This window comes from Lacerta agilis, chromosome 3 (genome assembly GCF_009819535.1).
Source record: "Lacerta agilis isolate rLacAgi1 chromosome 3, rLacAgi1.pri, whole genome shotgun sequence".
NCBI lineage: Eukaryota > Metazoa > Chordata > Lepidosauria > Squamata > Lacertidae > Lacerta > Lacerta agilis.
In genome coordinates, this window is record NC_046314.1 from 108,930,682 (window position 1) to 108,946,278 (window position 15,597).

General features: G+C 43.7%; 2 protein-coding genes across 5 annotated transcripts in view; one reads left to right on the forward strand and one right to left on the reverse strand.

The window, feature by feature from the left end:
* Positions 1-12,467, forward strand: part of VRK2 (VRK serine/threonine kinase 2) — a 70,906-nt gene extending 58,439 nt beyond the window's left edge. Inside the window, exons 11-14 of one of the 2 annotated variants that reach the window (XM_033145124.1) lie at positions 1,910-2,091; positions 9,864-10,031; positions 11,158-11,223; positions 12,036-12,467. In XM_033145124.1, the coding sequence (XP_033001015.1) occupies positions 1,910-2,091; positions 9,864-10,031; positions 11,158-11,223; positions 12,036-12,284 (665 nt within the window). In that variant the 3' untranslated portion in view covers positions 12,285-12,467. The remainder of the gene's footprint in view (positions 1-1,909; positions 2,092-9,863; positions 10,032-11,157; positions 11,224-12,035) is intronic. The other variant, XM_033145126.1, reaches the window with a different exon arrangement.
* The window catches only part of FANCL (FA complementation group L), a 47,016-nt gene continuing 43,673 nt past the window's right edge, over positions 12,255-15,597 (reverse strand). For all 3 annotated transcript variants that reach the window (XM_033145129.1, XM_033145127.1, XM_033145128.1), the window contains 2 exons: positions 12,721-12,792; positions 12,255-12,393 (listed from right to left, as the gene is read on the reverse strand). In XM_033145129.1, coding sequence (XP_033001020.1) covers positions 12,358-12,393; positions 12,721-12,792 — 108 coding nt within the window. In that variant the 3' untranslated portion in view covers positions 12,255-12,357. The remainder of the gene's footprint in view (positions 12,394-12,720; positions 12,793-15,597) is intronic.

A 15,597-nucleotide genomic window follows, 5' to 3' on the forward strand; every position in this document is an offset into this window, starting at 1 on the left:
TTGACCAACATTCTCATTCAGAAATCAACCTTCGAAGCCCGTTATGGTTTGGAATTGGAGTGCCAGAAGGCTTGCCACCTTCCAGATCAGGGGTGCACAAGCTGTAGCCCCCCAGATGTTTCCAGACTACAACTCCCATCATTCCTGATCACTGACTGGGACTGATGGGAGTTGTAGTCCAGAAGCATCCGATTGTGCGCCCCTGTTCCAAAGGAACCTGCTTGAATTCAAAACTACTCAAATTTAGCAGCAGCAGAAATTTCTTTGGCTCACATCAGAAAGCATCTCTGACTTGGAACAGGGAAGGAAAGGTGTAATCAACAAAGTATACAAGGATATTGCAGATGGCATTTAAGCGAAGTTTTTCGTGGCAACACATTGCAAATTGTGAGCATTTGTTTTCTTTACACATAACTACCTGGGCTGTGACCAGGACTTCTCTAGGCTAGGCTAATATTCTAGATAAAAAGGCACTGTCTATGGACATCCAATGAAGTTGAATGTTGGAAGATTCAGGATATATTATTATTAATTAAATTCATCCAAAGATCACAGGGTGGTCTACGATAGGAAAAACTCAAAAATGCACAATAAACAAAAACAGTACCCCCCTTTCAGTTTAAAAGGCCATAGGGTGTTTCTTTAGTTAAAGGCCTGGGAGAAGAGGAATGCTTTTGCAACAAAGGAAACCCCAGGGAGACTGCTATTGAGTTCATATTCTGCTTGCGGGTTCCAACAGGCATCTGGTTGGCCCCTGGGAGAACAGAATGCGTGACTAGATGGTCCATTGGCCTGCTCCTAATTTTGTCAGTACGCTTGGTTCAGCCAACGCCTTGAGCGCTTGTCTGAGCTAGGCAACTGGAGCACCTTCACCGACCGTCTGATCACAGGAACACTCCCGGAGAACAGGTCCTGGTGCAGTGGACTCACAACTGCTCATTGTGAGCACCAGATTTAGCAGAGTATAAACGCGGAAACAAGCTTTGGAGGTTTTATTTTATTTCTAATAGCTACAACAAGCAGACATACATACATACATGAGAGAGACAGCTCTCATGCAGCCACCTTATCTCTACATAGAGATGTGTCAGGGACGGAAGAACAGAAGAGCAGTTTCCGCCCCCTCCTTTCTCATAACATGATCAGCAGATTCTTGCAATGGGAGGGGTGAAAATGCCAACAATTTTGTTAGGATCTTATGCTTGCAAGTGCTCTACGTCTACCCTGAATGCTGCCCGCTTCCTTTTTTGATTTTTGTTTGAGCTACGTTATTGCAAGTCTGAAAATGTGTTTATGATGCATGCATATGTTACTTGAGCTTATGAAACCTAGATTGCACTCCTAGGTCCTTTGCATATCGCACATACCTCACACCGACTCTTCTGCACTCAACAGAAAGATTAACACTACAATCCTGTAATCAGTGTTGTATAGCTTCGTTACCTGGCTAGGGATTTGGTTTCTGAAGCTGTTACAGCTGCTTAAAAGCAGCAGCAGTAGTACTTTTCTACTCAGAAGTAAGTCCATGAAGATCATTGTGCTTATTCCCAAGAAGCATTACAGCCTGATCAGCTTCCCATGTTTTGGTTTGCGTTGCCAAGTTCAAGTGTTAACACTAGTTTCCACAAGGTTTCACAATGGCCCGCCACCTTTCTAGCTGGTCACACAAATGCAGTTGGGCATGGCCATCACAGAGCTGGTGACCTCCAAGTCATTTAAGAAGCAACACTTGCTAATATATGTCTGCGTACTTCAGCCAAGGAAAGGGTGGGGGTTTCTCAGTAGCATATGGTTGGCCACTTTGGAAAGTTTAACGTAGGCCAGAAAGGCTTTCGGTCTGATGCAGCAGAGCTCTTGCGTCCTTAAAAAATGTCTGACCTCAAACAAATTGAATGTTGTGTTTCTATAGGTGAAATCGCCAGGTTTTTGAAAAATGCATCTGATTTAGCGTACAAGGAGAAGCCTGATTATGAAGCACTAAAGAAAATCCTCCTGGATGGTCTGGAACACAAAGGAGTCTGTTACAATGGGGCACTGAATTTTACCGCTGCCAAAAGACCTCTGAATGAATCTGCTGCTAAACACAAGAAAGTAAGTACATAGGCACTGGATTTGGTCAAGGCTGGAGAAATATAATGCATGTCCTGTTAAGGAATAGTTTGCTTTACAGCTAAATCTAACATTTGGGGGAAAGTGACACTTGTGGAAGCGGTACACATTTTTTAAAAATGCTACTCTTTGGAAGTTAATCGCCAACAAAGGAAATGTCACCGTTCTTTTAAGCAACACTAACTTAATGTGTGGAGCCAGAGATTCAGTATATAAGGATGAGTCTCCCCTTCCCTACTCAAGGAAGGAGCTGATGATGTAAAATGTTAAAGTACATGTTTAGGGTTGCACCTAAAGACATAATCCCATGCAATGGGGGTTCCTCTCCCCACACATCCCTGTGCCCCCCAATATGCTTCAGAGTTTTGGGGGGAACCTCAGAACAGGTTTTTTGGGGGCTGGGGCAAGGAGAGGAAGTGTCCTTATAGATGTCCTTGCGCTAATAGGATGATTTGCTGGTCAATATCCAAGGAAAGATTTGAGGGTTATGTTCAGAGGTTGGATGCCATCCTACAAGAAGAGGGAAACTGCCCTAACTCTTTTCTTCCCTCCAAACCAGTGGTTCCCAATCGGTTTTTGGCCATGCGCCACCTAAGCATCTCTAAAATCCTGATGCCCCCCCCCCCCCGGTGACATATAATTCATTATTCAAAAAGTGAACTCCTATTCACGTGGAGGAAGCCTAAAAGGCCATTCAACTGTTAATGGCTCGTTACTGAATGGCCCCCTTAAAAATCAAATTGCCCCCCTGGGAGGGGGGGGTATGCCCCACGTTGGGAACCACGGCTTCAAACGGTAAGACTTGTGCAAATTTCTTCGCTTCCTGTGCAGCGGGATAGTGCCAGAGTCGTTCACAAGAGACAGCTTTGGATGACAGCTGTCCCTTCAGAACAGATCAAAAGCAGAGTTGCCTTTATTGATGCAACCATTGTTCCCCTAAAATAACTCTTTCTTTTTGCTGTGGCCTTCTAGAAGCTGCTTTCCTCAAATTTTGGCTTTTTGAGACGCACGCTTTATTGCCGACAGGCCCCACGCTCTTCCCTTTCCGCCACCCAGTCCTGTCAATATACAGTTAACCACTAAATAAATACAATCCCCTTTGTTTTTAATAAACTTAGGCCGGTGTAATTAGCAGTATTTACAGGGCCTGATTAGGAGCGTTGGCCGGGGATGTTAGTAGCCATATGAGCCCGCAGCCTTTGCTGACACAGTATGGCAGGGTCAAGGCGTTGGTTCATTTTTAATATTCCTCGTGAACTTTGGACTGTCAGAATGGTACGTGAGCCAAAAAAAAATGTGGGATGCAAACTAATGCGATGGGCTGCGAGATGAATGGCGATTCAAATCTCGGCGCACAGATGGTTCTGATTTGCCGAGTTCTGTAGCTGCTGCAACTGAAGACATAAAATAGCCGCCTAGTCATAAATTAGCTCTTTGGAAGCCAAACCTTGGCACCAGAGCTTTACAACCTTCAATTAGTAGCGAAAGAAGTATTTGAATGACTCCAGTATTGACATCTGTAGGTCTGCATAGTAATCATTCCTAATAGAAGAGAATCTCTGTTTGAGGGGCTTTTGCATGGCTAATTAACTACCAGTGAGAATATGTAATTTTTTCATGATCTCCCGATTGTCACCTTTCTCTCATGATACAATTACATTTTATTGTAGCGAATGCCTTTGCAAACCCAATTGTCAGCACTATTTACATTGTGTAGAAAAGCAGAACAAAAGTTCATCTTTAATAAAAAGCTACTGGATTTTGATCTTGGTAATTACCAAGATTCTTTTTCCCCCCCCAGAGTTTTATAGACTTTGGTATTTTTTTTTTATCACTTTTACAACAAAGCAAAAAGCCATTTCTTTGACAGTAGTTTGCTTGCTGTTGTGGTCACCATTTAATCTATGCTAATTTGAGCAGTGTCTGTTTCTGCAATTTGTAGTTTTCTAAAGTTAATTGAAATATGTAAGTTTCTCCCCCCCCCCCCTTTTCACAAAAGGCATCTGCTCTCTAAACTTCTGATGTTCGGCCAATTTGATTTCCCCTCGCCCATTCTTAAATGTGCAGATTTAAGAACTAGTTACTACTGCCTATTACAGGCAGAACTACCTGCGTTAAATTGGGCTGTATATATTTTTGCTGCCAGATTGAAGGGGAAAGTGACTTCTTCTGCTTTAGACAATCATTTAGAACTTTATAAAAACAGCAGCAACAGCTGTAATTCAAAGTGCTCTCAGTAGCCCTAGGAATTTGCACTGGTGTCCCTGCCCTGGGATTTTGACTTTCCCCCCAACTGTGGACCACTCCCCCTTACCAAGCCATTTTGCAAACTTTGGATATTTCCCTTCATTTCAAAACGGCTTTGCTGTGTGGTTGCTGTTTGATTTATTGATGCACAACGAACCTGGACTTGGAACTATGATGCTGGTGGTATTTGTGGTGGTATTTAGGGGTCCTAGCCTAGCCAGTGGTTGCGATCCAGAAGTGTTTTTTCTTCTTCAAACACTGGACCCTCCTTTCCCAAATGTCACATTAACAATTCCACTGTTGGAGGCAGAACGCTTTTGAATTCCAGCTGCTGGAAGATGCAGGAGGGGGACAGATCTCTTTGTGTTCAGATCCTGCTTGGAGTTCCCGTAAGCACTTGAGCAGCCAGGATGCTAGACAAGGTGGAAACCACTGGCCCAACCCAGCCGACGCTTATGTTCTTAAACTTCCGTTCACTTCAAAAGCAACTTGCTGGGCAACATTGAGAGATGCTACCCGAGAGAAACAAGATTAACCCACCGCCTTGCCTCAATGAACTAGTTCTGTGATATGGATCTTGTGTTCCATTTCCTTAGGAAAAGTCAGTTTGTTGGTCCAGCACAAGCAGATTTGGCTTGCTGATGTGTATTTATTGTTTATCATAAAGTTGCGGATTTAGGGCATCATGACTGGCTCCTTCATGGATCACTGCCTTGTCGTGGTGAAGGGGCTTGAATCAGGGAAGCTATGAGCTATGCCATGCAGGGCCACCCAAGATGGACAGGTCATAGCAGAGTTTAGACTAAATGTGATCCACCTGGAGAAGGAACTGGCAAGCCACTCCAGTATTCCTGCCAAGAAAACTCCATGGAGAAAGAAGACCATAAAGAAGGCTGATCGTCAAAGAATTGATGCTTTTGAATTATGGTGCTGGAGGAGACTCTTGAGAGTCCCATGGACTGCAAGAAGATCAAACCTATCCATCCTTAAAGAAATCAGCCCTGAGTGCTCACTGGAAGGACCAATCCTGAAGTTGAGGCTCCAGTACTTTGGCCACCTCATGAGAAGAGAAGACTCCCTGGAAAAGACCCTGATGTTGGGAAAGATGGAGGGCACAAGGAGAAGGGGACGACAGAGGATGAGATGGTTGGACAGTGTTCTCGAAGCGACTGCCATGAGTTTGGCGAAACTGCGGGAGGCAGTGGAGGATAGGGGTGCCTGGTGTGCTCTGGTCCATGGGGTCACAAAGAGTTGGACACAACTGAACAACAACTGGTTCCCCTGCACAGGGTGCAGAGGCCAAGGGGGAGCCTTCTTGTCTCCGTCCCAAATCCTAATAATCACTGGGCCTCAGGAAGGAGGCATGAAAGCTCTGACAGGGTCCTAGAGTCCTCCTGCCTCATCCCCAAAGCCTAGTTAGCACTTGTCCAGCTTTGGGAAGGAGATGGGAGGGCTTTAGACCTCTGTCAGAAACCAGGATGTCCCTTATCTGGCTTTGGGAGGCAGAACAAGGGCTGGGAAGCATCCAGTTTTGGACTCGTACAAAGGTCCGCCCCTGTCATAGCACATGCCAACAGGACACTGTGACCAGACATTTTGGGGCTAGGGACTGCAAGTGTAACATAGCCATTTTGTTTAGACAAGAAGGGCAGAGTGCCAGAAGGGCAACAGTTTCTCATTTCCCCTGGACAGGCTTTCTGCCCAATCAGGTGATTCATAGAATTGTAGAGTTGGAAGGAATCTTGAGGATCATCTAGTCTAGTCCAACCTCCGGCAATGCAGGAACATCCGGGGATCGAACCTGCAACCTTGACGTTATCAGCACCTGGCTCTAACCAACTGAGCTATCCAGTGGCCAGGACCCCTCACACCTGCTCTGTGACCAGCTCCTGTGCAAGAAAACAAGTAGGGGGTCATAGAAGAATGTTTGGGAAAAGGACTATTCATCCCAATTATCCCAATTCCAGGGTTCTGGAAAGATTAAGTTTTTGTACAGGCTGGGTTATGGAGAGTATCCGCTGAAACTCTACTAGGCCGCTGGACAAAGCAGTTCCTTTTTCCTCCTCCCCCCCCTTCCGTTTCCTCCAAAAGCGCAGAAATCTATTACGTTTTGTATTTAGCTTAAAACTTACCTTGGATATTGATGTCAAACAAGATGTTGCTGAACTTTGATTGCAAGAAAAGAGAGATCTGCAATAGTATTTGCTATTTGCAAGTGCATAACCCCATTTAAAGTCCACGAGCGAGGAGTGTCAATTATCACAGCTTCTGTTTCTCAGACACAGGCAGAAGTATTTTAATGGCCAATAACAAGGTCAGGGAGAGAACTGTGCTGTTTGCAGATGACTTGAACCTCGTCCCCATCATCCTCTGAGTTTTTCATGGAGATTTCAAATATCCTCTTTCATTAGCATGAAATGCATACCTTGCATCATCTCAGATTTGAGAGCTGTTTCTGACTCGAGGGTATTCTAAAATATAGCGTGTTGTGAACCATCGGCAAATAGGGAATAAAGGCAGGAAAGTCCATTTTCTGTGAAAAGCTTCAACTGCTTTTGAGTTTGAAAAGCATTGTACTTCACCCCCCATTCAGTTAACGATTGTGTAGGTGAAAATGGAGTAGCCATGCAGAATACAATGAAGGTGATAATCAGTTTGGATTTGGGGGGAGAAGGAGAGTGAATAATCTTGCATATGTTGCCACATGATCAGATTAAAAATGGCTCCAAATTAGCCTGTACAGGAAGTATTTACCTGGTAATTGTTCAAAACTCCAACCTACAAAGCCAGAAATCCCAACACATCTCTGGATAAATGGGAGACCACATACCTGATCTCAAGTAGAGATATAATACATTAGGGGAAGCGGGTGGCGCTGTGGTCTAAACCACTGAGCCTCTTGGGCTTGCTGATCAGGTCAGCAGTTCGAATCTGTGCAATGGAGTGAGCTCCCATTGCTCTGTCCCAGCTTCTGCCAACCCTAGCAATTCAAAAGCACACCAGTGCAAGTAGATAAATAGGTACCGCTGCGGCAGGAAGTGTGGTGTAGTGGTTAAGAGTGGTAGACTCGTAATCTGGTGAACCGGGTTCGCGTCTCCGCTCCTCCACATGCAGCTGCTTGGTGACCTTGGGCTAGTCACACTTCTTTGAAGTCTCTCAGCCCCACTCACCTCACAGAGTGTTTGTTGTGGGGGAGGAAGGGAAAGGAGAATGTTAGCTGCTTTGAGATTCTTTAGAGTAGTGATAAAGCGGGATATCAAATCCAAACTCTTCTTCTTCCATGCGCTCTGGCACTCGTCACGGTCCTCCGTGTGCCAGTAGTGGTTTAGTCATGTTGGTCACTTGACCCAGAAAACTGTCTGTGGACAAACGCTGGCTTCCTTGGCCTGAAAAGCAAGAAGAGCGCTACACCCCTTAGTCACCTTTGGCTGGACTTAACCGCCATGGGGTCGTTTACCTTTACAATACCTTCTTGTTGCCATCGGCGCCTGTGCATTAGGAAGAAGTGGCGCAAGGGCTGCTCTGTATTCCCAGAGTGGAGCAGGCAAAGACTGAAGGATGTGATTACAGTGGCAAAAGGCACCTAGTCACTTTGGCTTTTTAGATATTGAAATGTCTGTTGTGAAGCAGGCTCTTTGTCTTGATGCCAGAAGTTGTACTGATGGATGCAGGCACAGGTGTTTTTAAAGCTGGAACGTGTGCGGAAGAGAGCAACCAAGATGGTCAAGGGCCTGGGAAAAGAGCACACTGAGAGGAGATATGATAGCCATCTTCAAATATCTCAAGGGCTACCACATGGAAGAGGGAACAAGCTGGTTTTCTTCTGCTTCGGAGGGTATGACTCAAACCAGTGGCTTCAAGTTACAAGAAAGGAGATTCTGACTAAATATCAGGAAGAACTTTCTGATAGTAAGAGCTGTTTGACAGTGGAACAGACTCCCTCGGGACTTGTGGACTCCCCTTCCTTGGAGGTTTCTTGGCTGGATGGCCATCTTTCATGGATGCTTTAGTTGAAATTCCTGCCTTGCAGAGGGTTGGACTAGATGACCCTCAGGGTCCCTTACAACTCTACGACTCCATAAAAAGGGGATTGGACAAATTAACTTAGGGAAGGCCTAACAATGGTTATTAGTCACTGTGGCTATACTCTACAGGTTCAGATGCATCCCCCCTTTATTATCTACCCTTCACCCTAAGCTCCAAGGTATAATACAAGAATTTAAGTTACAGGTGGGTAGCCGTGTTGGTCTGCCATAGTCAAAACAAAATCTGAAGAAGTGTGCATGCACACGAAAGCTCATACCAGGAACAAACTCAGTTGGTCTCTAAGGTGCTACTAGAAAGAATTTTCGATTTTGTTTTGACAAGAATTTAAAACAAATTACGGCCACTATCATAGGATGGGTCAGTTCACTTTATAAGCCAGGTACAGGGAAGCTGTGCGCCTCCATATGTTGTTGGAGTACAACTCCCATCAGCCCAGATTATTTACCATGGTTGGTGAGGTTGATAGCAGTTAGGAGTTCAACATTCACCACAGATTCCCTAGCTCTGCTGTAAGATGTGTGTTGCCTTAACCTGAATATATAAGAATAAATTTATATCAACTAATGCAGATTCTATCCTAATTTTTTTTTGGGGGGGGGGGGGTAAGCCTTTTTGTTGCTATTGCAATTTGGAAGCCTTTGCCCATTTATTACAAATCACCCAGCCATCAACCAGTAGATCCCAGTCTGCCTTTTGCCCTCTCCTCCTGTAAGGGAATGGATATGGGAAATCCACACTTCCAATTGTTGCTTGAAGAGTGCAGCTCACTCAACATATTGCTCAGTTCACCCTGCTACATGTCGTTGCTGCAAGTTAAAAATAAAATAATCCCAGGGAGGGCAACCTAGAAATTTGACAAACAATATTATCAGTGAACCAACATTTTTAATGTAAATGCAGTTTCCTGGGTGGGCAGGGGGACTGCGTGACCTTTCAGGGTGCTCCGAGAGCAAGTATATCAGCATTATGGGGAAGATGAGAAATTTGTCGCCCCATTTAGGGCGGGTCAGATCACCTCACTAATGGAATAAGTAGTGATTATTTTCTCATTCCAGGCACTGACATTAATTAGAATCACCACAATAAAAACAACTTACTTAGATATAGTTAATGCAAGCTTAATTGACAGAGACTTATTGGTTTTGCATCCAGTAAAGGTTAATAACATTCATCTAAGAGTTCTTTAAGAATCCTTGGAACAAATTTTTACAATAAATAGCGTTGCCCCTTAGGATAGCACAAGTGCAAGCACTCTGCTCAAGAGCTCAACGAAACGACTGCCCTGTGCAGTTCCAACTCGCGGTAAATGTTGGCTGTTCCTTGGGTTGGCGGATTAGCGATGCTTTTGCTAGAAGTTGCGCAGAAGCCATTCATTTCACACACAAGCCGCAGTCAATGGAACAGATTCTGTAAAGCAAGAGTAGCAGCTGCACGAGTCACTCAACTTGTACATTTAACAGGTTGATTTGCCAAAGCCAGTGCCAAGGCAAGTTAAAGAAGAGAAGGGAAAGGAGTTCGAAAGCAAGGACCTCTCCTATCGTAAAAGAGCCGCTGTGGGAATGAAAAGCAGCCAAGGACAAGACGAGCAGATGCTGGCTGGGCTGAGCAAGCAGCTTCAGAATGAAGCGGTGAGTTCTTAAAATAAATAAAATTGCTGCATTAAATTGCCCCTGGCTTGCGGAAAACTACTGCTTTTCTAGCTGTACACCCCCCCCCCACTCCCTGCACACCTTGAAAAATATTAAGCGTAGGTGAGAAATGGCCAAACAATGGTTACTTTTCCTGCAGTGTACGTTGCCCGTAAGCTGTGGATGGGTAGGGGGCAGGATTTTGGTGGATGCTGTGAAGCTCCACAACTTTGAAATGGTACAGGCCATTCAGAACTTAACATGTTCCCCTTTTCACACTCATTTAAACCAATATGACCAGTTAGTGCCAGTTTGGTGTAGTGGTTAGGAGTGGCAGACTCGTAATCTGGGGAACCGGGTTCGCGTCTCCACTCCTCCACATGCAGCTGCTGAGTGACCTTGGGCTAGTCACACTTCTCTGAAGTCTCTCAGCCCCACTCACCTCACAGAGTGTTTGTTGTGGGGGAGGAAGGGAAAGGAGAATGTTAGCCGCTTTGAGACTCCTTCGGGTAGTAAAAAGCGGGATATCAAATCCAAACTCTTCTTCTTCTTAGTGTAGTACAGCTTCTCATGTTCTAACTGCTAGGTCTTCTGAAATTTAGAAAGGTTAATGATTGTTTTCTCCCCTGCTAACTGGGGCTGACTTGCTATTGCCCATTAAAGCCCATACCAGTGCAAGTATTCTACACGTACCTGGGTTAACTCTAAAAGCATTTACTATGTGACCTGGCCCACGCATACGCAGCTATGCACGAGGGGGGGGGGGAGGCTGAAAAGCTGCCACCACACATGAAAGCTTTGTAAGCCCAGGGGTGGCGGCACTGGTTCTGTGGGCAGCCCCTGCCCCTGAGCCCTTTTGCTGTCCACTTAAAGTGGACAGAAATAAGATGACCCTCAGGGACCCTTGCAACTCTACAATTCTGTTACTTCAAACGCATTTGCCCCGAACTTGCATATACACCTGTGTCACCTTAATAGATCATCCTATGAACTATGTTCACCCCGAGGCAAGAAATGTGTTACTTTAAAGCCAGCTTCTGGTTGCATCCTCCCCCCCCCCAAAAAAAAAACTTCACCCTTACGCTAAAGGCTTTTACTACTGGCTAGTTCTGTTTCTTCTTCCTAGCCAGCTGAGACTGGAGGAAAGCCAGCTGGAGCCACAACCGATGTTTACAGGAGGAAGTTAGTCAAGGTGAGTGCTCAGTTCAGCAGGCAGCTTGAAGCATCTGTGATGCCCATAGGCTACTGAGCCAGGTTCACGGTTCTATTAATATATGAAGCCCTGAGCAACTTGGGTCCAAGATACCTCAAGGACCACCAGAGCCCTTCTTTCCCAGCTCAATCACTGAATTATCCAGAGGAGTGCTGCTAATTGTCCTGTAAGTTTCATAACCCTGACTCGTTTCAACTAGAAGTTGGTATGTAACACTGAGAAAGCTGGAGGAAACGTAAAACCATAGGGACTTATATACTGATATAGTGGGAGTGCTGAATGTAGCAAGATTGACTGAATAGGTGTAAAAAATTGCCTTGTAAAAAATTTATGATGGCATTCCCTTATCTGTAAGTTCTGTATTTTGGCTATCATTTCTGTTGTTGGCTGAGAGACAAGTCATAGCCCAAAACTGGACTGTCAGTCCATTCCTGTAAGGTATCTTGATGCTCAGCATACAGCTTTATTACAGAAGCTGGCTAAACAAATTCAAGAGATCTAAACAAGGATGATTACTTTGTAGGACAATGGTATAGCTTTTTGTAATGGGCTAGGAATCTGCTGGGTCAGGCTTCAGCTCCTGCATCCCAATTTACTCTCTGTGAAAAGAGTAACTGAGATAATGGACATCGAAAAGCTGTTAGTCAATTATCTTTGTACTATGAGTTTATTATTATTATTGTTCAAAAATGTCATATATATATTTATGAAAGTACCAGAGCTTAAATATTTGTTCTTAGGCAGATCTCCGTTGAAGATATGGATAGATTTGTTTTCTTCTTACTTCTCAGAAAAGTAGAGAACTACAACCCATCTGCAACACCTTCTGGCAAATTGAGGAAAACTCCATAGGAAATGGTGTTAAATATTCTGAAGCCTTTCAACCAGAACACTTTCAGACTTCAACCAGCTCCTCTATATGCAGCACTTTGGCGTCTGGAATTCTTGAAGAGTCTGGACTTCGTGAAGAATTGTACCAATACACTATAATCATCATCGTCCTCTTCTTCTTAATACTGCTTTCTGTGTATTTTCTTTGATATCATGTCTAATGTGTTAGCATTCTTAAGACCGCACATATATACATAGTTTACAGGCTTCTGAAATTCCACTTCAGACTTTCTTCATAGACATTTTCAGTGTTATTGGCTGGAATGGTTTTTCAAAGCAAGGTGAGTTGTTACAAAATTAAAAATCAATAAAGTACTTGAATTTTGCTTACAGTATTTTCCAAGGTATTTATTACAAACAATAATTCCACCTCCCCTAATTTTTAACTCAAACAGTGGAATTGTTTCCCCCTGCTCAGTGTCAAGAGACACCGGTATCTGAGAGATTTAAGTATGCGTACGACAGTAACTTTGCAGCAAAGTCTCCTAAAAGAAGACCAGCTAATTTCAATTGTATTTTGAAACCCTAACTTAAACTCATACAGAAACAGTTCCAATTATCCGGCAACTACGTTGCTTTCCTTACCTTGTTACAATATGGACATTCACCAAATATGACATTAAAACTTTGCCGACTGGAAGGAAGTCCACGCAGCCACTACAGAGAAACACATGTTATTAGGTAAGTCCCAGGATGACTCAAAAGAATAGGCCTCAAATACAGCAAGCTCTCTTACTATTCAAGGCATTAAATCGTGTTGCTCAGTCTCACTCTCCAGGTGGCTGCGCACAGCATGAGCCTTTGACTAGCAGGACAGAGAAAGCAAAGCTTGGTGTAACTGGTTGTCCTCATTTTTAGGAGACAAACCTGCCCCCATCGTCTGAGTAGAAGAGCTCCAGAAACATCTAATCCTGCCCCCAATCTATTTGCCAACTGCCAAGCTGAGCATATTTGGCCACACTTTGTGCTGGTGAGAACAAAAGCGGCTGCTTCTCCACTAAGCATTGTCCCTACCCTACCAGTAAACTAATCAACAGGGATCTTTTAAAGATCCTCAACCTCCATTTTGGCACACGCTACTCAAGACCAAGTACTGTATATTCTGGCGTATAAGACTACTTTTTAATCCAGGAAAATCTCAAAAGTCAGGGGTCGTCTTATACGCCGGGTGGAGAATCTGCAGTCGAGTATATCTCAAACTCTATATTTTAACTGGAAAAGTTGGGGGTCGTCTGACATGCCCAGTCGTCTTATATGCCGGAAAATACGATACATAGTCCAGGCTATTCAGTTGTTGTTGTTTTTTAATAATTTTTATTCATTTTTGAAAGAAGGAAAAAAGAAAAATACAACACATAAAGACATAAAAAAGAAAATAAAGGGATTCTTTTTACAATAATGTAACTTTTTCAGTTACATTAGGCATCAGTGAACTAAAATGGACAGGATTGGGCGAATTCAGTTCGGATGACTATCATATCTACTACTGTGGGCAGGAATCCCGTAAAAGAAATGGAGTGGCCCTCATAGTCAACAAAAGAGTGGCGAAAGCTGTACTGGGATGCAACTTCAAAAATGATAGAATGATCTCGATACGAATCCAAGGCAGTCCTTTTAACATCACAGTAATCCAAGTTTATGCACCAACTACCAGTGCTGAAGAAACCGAAATTGATCAATTCTATGAAGACTTACAACACCTTATAGAAATGACACCAAAGAAGGATGTTCTTCTCATTATAGGGGATTGGAATGCTAAAGTAGGAAGTCAAGAGATAAAAGGAACAACTGGCAAGTTTGGCCTTTGAGATCAAAATGAAGCAGGGCAAAGGCTAATAGAGTTCTGTCAAGAGAACAAGCTGGTCATCACAAACACTCTTTTCCAACAACACAAGAGACGACTCTACACATGGACATCACCAGATGGGCAACATCGAAATCAGATTGATTATATTCTCTGCAGCCAAAGATGGAGAAGCTCTATACACTCAGCAAAAACAAGACCTGGAGCTGACTGTGGCTCAGATCATCAGCTTCTTATAGCAAAATTCCAGCTTAAACTGAAGAAAGTAGGAAAAACCACTGGGCTAGTAAGATTCAATCTAAATCAAATTCCTTATGAATACACAGTTGAAGTGAAGAACAGGTTCAAGGATTTAGATTTGGTGGATAGAGTACCTGAAGAACTGTGGATGGAGGCTCGTAACATTATACAGGAGACAGCAACGAAAACCATCCCAATGAAAAAGAAATGCAAGAAAGCAAAGTGGCTGACCAATGAGGCCTTACAAATAGCGGGGGAGAGAAGACAAGCAAAATGCGAAGGAGATCGTGAAAGATACAGGAAATTGAATGCAGATTTCCAAAGAATAGCAAGGAGAGACAAGAGGGCCTTTCTAAACGAGCAATGCAAAGAAATAGAGGAAAATAACAGAATGGGAAAAACCAGAGATTTATTCAAGAAAATTGGAGATATGAAAGGAACATTTCGTACAAAGATTACCACAATTAAGGACAAAAGTGGAAAGGACCTAACAGAAGCAGAAGACATCAAGAAGAGGTGGCAAGAATACACAGAGGAATTATACCAGAAAGATATGGAGGTCTCATACACCCCAGGAAATGTGGTTGCTGACCTTGAGCCAGACATCCTGGAGAGTGAAGTCAAATGGGCCTTAGAAAGCCTTGCTAACAACAAGGCCAGTGGAAGTGATGATATTCCAGCTGAACTATTTAAAATTTTAAAAGAGGATGCTGTTAAGGTGCTGCACTCAATATGCCAGCAAGTTTGGAAAACTCAGCAGTGGCCAGAGGATTGGAGAAGATCAGTCTACATCCCAATCCCAAAGAAGGGCAGTGCCAAAGAATGCTCCAACTACCGCACAATTGCACTCATTTCACACGCTAGCAAGGTTATGCTTAAAATTCTACAAGGCAGGCTTAAGCAGTATGTGGACCGAGAACTCCCAGAAGTGCAAGCTGGATTTCGAAGAGGCAGAGGAACCAGAGACCAAATTGCAAACATGCACTGGATTATGGAGAAAGCCAGAGAGTTCCAGAAAAACATCTACTTCTGCTTCATTGATTATGCAAAAGCATTTGACTGTGTCGACCACAGCAAACTATGGCAAGTTCTTAAAGAAATGGGAGTGCCGGATCACCTCATTTGCCTCCTGAGAAATCTCTATGTGGGACAAGAAGCTACAGTTAGAACTGGATATGGAACAACTGATTGGTTCAAAATTGGGAAAGGAGTACGACAAGGCTGTATATTGTCTCCCTGCTTATTTAACTTATATGCAGAATACATCATGCGAAAGGCTGGACTGGATGAATCCCCAACTGGAATTAAGATTGCCGGAAAAAATATCAACAACCTCAGATATGCTGATGATACTACCTTGATGGCAGAAAGTGAGGAAGAATTGAAGAACCTTTTAATGAGGGTGAAAGAAGAGAGCG